The 267-nt window shown below is 54.7% G+C and overlaps 1 protein-coding gene across 1 annotated transcript in view; it reads left to right on the top strand.

Moving 5' to 3' along the window:
* LOC119585419 (Ig-like and fibronectin type-III domain-containing protein 1) overlaps positions 1-267 on the top strand; it is a gene marked incomplete in the record, with an annotated part of 121,576 nt that overhangs the window by 106,348 nt on the left and 14,961 nt on the right. Inside the window, 1 exon segment of the mRNA XM_037934081.1 lies at positions 45-220. Within this exon segment, the coding sequence (XP_037790009.1) occupies positions 45-220 (176 nt within the window).

Below are 267 nucleotides of genomic sequence, written 5' to 3'. Positions count from 1 at the left end.
TTTCTTTTCTTTTCTTATCTCGAGCTCCCTTCCCTCTTCCGTAGGCGTGGGCGTCCTGCCCGGCCCCGTGACGGACCTGCACGCTACGAAGGTGACAAACGGCTCCGTCACCCTGGTGTGGCAGCCCCCCAAGGAGAACGTGACGGTCGACGCCTATCAGATCCAGTACCAGAGTGTGGACAAGCACTCTGCCTCCAAGGTCATCTTTAATCTGAATAACGTGAGTATAAGCCTACAGGAGGTGGCATCGTTGTTTTTGTGATTCGA

The sequence above is a fragment of the Penaeus monodon genome, chromosome 19 (assembly GCF_015228065.2).
Source record: "Penaeus monodon isolate SGIC_2016 chromosome 19, NSTDA_Pmon_1, whole genome shotgun sequence".
NCBI lineage: Eukaryota > Metazoa > Arthropoda > Malacostraca > Decapoda > Penaeidae > Penaeus > Penaeus monodon.
This window is presented reverse-complemented; position numbering and strand designations above follow the sequence as displayed.